This window comes from Montipora capricornis, chromosome 12 (genome assembly GCF_036669925.1).
Source record: "Montipora capricornis isolate CH-2021 chromosome 12, ASM3666992v2, whole genome shotgun sequence".
Classification (NCBI taxonomy): Eukaryota; Metazoa; Cnidaria; class Anthozoa; order Scleractinia; family Acroporidae; genus Montipora; species Montipora capricornis.
This window is the reverse complement of record NC_090894.1, coordinates 37109938-37112437: the sequence shown is the minus strand read 5'-3', so window position 1 is coordinate 37112437 and position 2500 is coordinate 37109938. Positions and strand designations below refer to the sequence as shown.

At 36.2% G+C, this 2500-nt stretch overlaps 2 protein-coding genes across 3 annotated transcripts in view; one reads left to right on the top strand and one right to left on the bottom strand.

Annotated features, from left to right (window-relative positions):
* Positions 1-618, top strand: part of LOC138025210 (enolase-phosphatase E1-like) — a 19035-nt gene extending 18417 nt beyond the window's left edge. For both annotated transcript variants that reach the window (XM_068872415.1, XM_068872417.1), the window contains one exon: positions 300-618. In XM_068872415.1, the coding sequence (XP_068728516.1) occupies positions 300-472 (173 nt within the window). In that variant the 3' untranslated portion in view covers positions 473-618. The remainder of the gene's footprint in view (positions 1-299) is intronic.
* An 880-nt stretch (positions 619-1498) lies between these two features.
* LOC138025209 (protein arginine N-methyltransferase 2-like) overlaps positions 1499-2500 on the bottom strand; it is a 1795-nt gene continuing 793 nt past the window's right edge. The window contains exon 1 of the mRNA XM_068872414.1: positions 1499-2500. This exon is cut by the window's right edge and continues 793 nt beyond it. Coding sequence (XP_068728515.1) covers positions 1895-2500 — 606 coding nt within the window. The 3' untranslated portion in view covers positions 1499-1894.

Here is a 2500-nt window from a genome sequence, read left to right as displayed (position 1 = left end):
AGTAATAAACAAATAGGTGACAGATTACATGAAGTCTTCTTTGCAGCTGTTTTTGGAATGTTTCTTTTGAGAGGGGAGGAGACATTGGCGCATTGCGTGACATCCCAAAAACGGCTGCAAAGGAGACAAGTGATGACATTTTTACATTCAGCTCTATCACAGCACTTTTAAATAACCCTTGCTATCAGGCTGACATTTTAATGATTGCAGTGACAGTCCATTTATTTTTTGTTTGTAGGTGCTTGGTTTTTTTTTAATTAGTGAATGTTTTGAGTTTTCACCCATTGGTTTTTTTACAGAAGCAAGAGCTGCATCTGAGGCAGGATTCACAACCGCTATCAGTGTGCGACCAGGAAATGCAGTGTTGACAGAAAAAGAGAAAAGCAGTTTAAGAACTATCTCAACATTTGATGAATTGCTTTTTGATATTGAGGAATCATCCAGCAAGAAGAAAGCTAAAACAGATTCTTAACTGCACCTTTACTTTAAAATATTTTCTCTTGAAACAGATTAATCTTAAATCTTAAACACCCCAGTCATTTTGTCCAGCCACAGCTGACATACTCTTATTGAGAGGCTTAGGTCTACAGATATCTTTTCGATTAAACTGCATAGCCACAAGGAATGTGTTGTTTGGTTTACCCATGTCTCAGTCATAGCTGAAAATACAGCTTTTTGGGCATGTTTTACTGCATATCAAAAGCAAAATCTTGAAAGGAGAAGAGAGCAAAATCTATTAGCTATTACATGAGCAAGATAATCCAAGGAAAAATTAAAATTACTGTTAGGTGCTGTAATAAAACCCAAGAATATAAAGTGTTGTAAAGGAATGGTTTTAATTAAGGACGGTGCCTACTATTGTCACTGCCCTTACATTCTGCGCATCTCAAGAGACTCAGATTTCCTACGGGTGGTGCTTACATGTATTAATACAGGGATATTATTTTTTGCACAGTTCAAAACTATGCGGAGAAAGCAGAACTTAGCAAGTGCTCTTGTTATCCAAAATAAAAATTGGGGGTAACCATGCATTTTTCAGGGATAATTAAAATTCAATTTGGAAAAGAAAGCCGTACATTGCTTTGTATTTTAAAGCTTCTTACAAATGTTGCTGATTGATTATCTTCAAAAAATGCGTGATTACCCCCAATTTTCTTTTTGGATTTCAATAATACTTGTTAAGATCTGCTTTTCCCACATATTCAGTAAACTGCACAAAAATATCTTTGAACTAGTAGGCACTTAATCACATTGTCTTTGTCGGCACCTTTTCCTGTTTCTTAACCTATTGACCCCTGGGAGTGAGACTCTGAGTGTCTCTAACGCCAGACGATTTTACTCGTCAACTGGGGGCGTCTTAGTATGAAATGTCAATGGGTTAAGTCGAGAAAAATGGACTTATGCAATGGAAAATTAATGACAAATACATGCAATTAGAGCCTGTAAGTGAGTGGTTACACTCCTTGGCTCCTGATGATAATAATAATAATAATAATAATAATAATAATAATAATATTTTTATTACCGGTATTGTAAATAATTTACATGTAGCAACTTCCTGATCAAATGCTCTAAAGTAAAAATAAAGTAAGGTCAATTTTTGTTCACGAGCAGCCAAACTTTGACTTTTTTTGGCCCAGACAGTGTGATCAAGTCTTTAAATTATTGTTCAGTTGTTGAAAAGAAAATAGTAGTTATTTTTAACAGGAACAAAAGGGATGCAGAGTGTGGCAAACATATCAACAGCCACAATACTGTCCTTTTTTCTCCTCTTTTTGCAAACAGTGTGAAGCTTTACCCTTCCCCACAAAGACCACGTCGTGAAATCAACCTGAAAGCCTTTTTGCTTGATCATGATCTTAACATTAATAAATACAATGTGGCTATTGTTATGTCACCTCCATATCAAAAACTTTTTCTTGATGTTGCAAACAACAGACCCATTTGATTTCGCTGAAAATATCTTAAAGTCAAAGGTAACACTTAAATGTCTCCTATATTTAGGATTTCTCTTCAGAGCAGCAGAGCCAGTGATGAAATTACCTATGTGCACAAATACAGGCTCATCCAGAAGAAATAGATTTTGCTTCCAATGCGTTGTTTCATCATCAGGTCCTGTTGACAAAGTCTCGTATGCTAATTCATCTGTAACTGGAACTCCCCCAAATAATACACTAAACCAAGTACAGAGTCCATGAAGTGTACCATCTTTTGTTATAATAAATTCAAATTGTTCCAACATGAATTCAAGGCTTTCTCTTGGAAATGTTTGCATGTCAATATGCAGAAGAACTACACCTTGAGACAGGCAATCTTCTCTGTCAAGGTCATAGTTATGCAAAGGTCTATCGAGGAACTCTTCCTTAGCTCTAACAAGAACAGGAGAGAAATCAAACCCATATTGATCGTTCCATACTGTCACCTTCTCATCGTAAACCTTCTTAGCTGAGCATGGTGCTATGAACAACTTTGCCAATGAAGGCCAGATGATTCCTTGTGG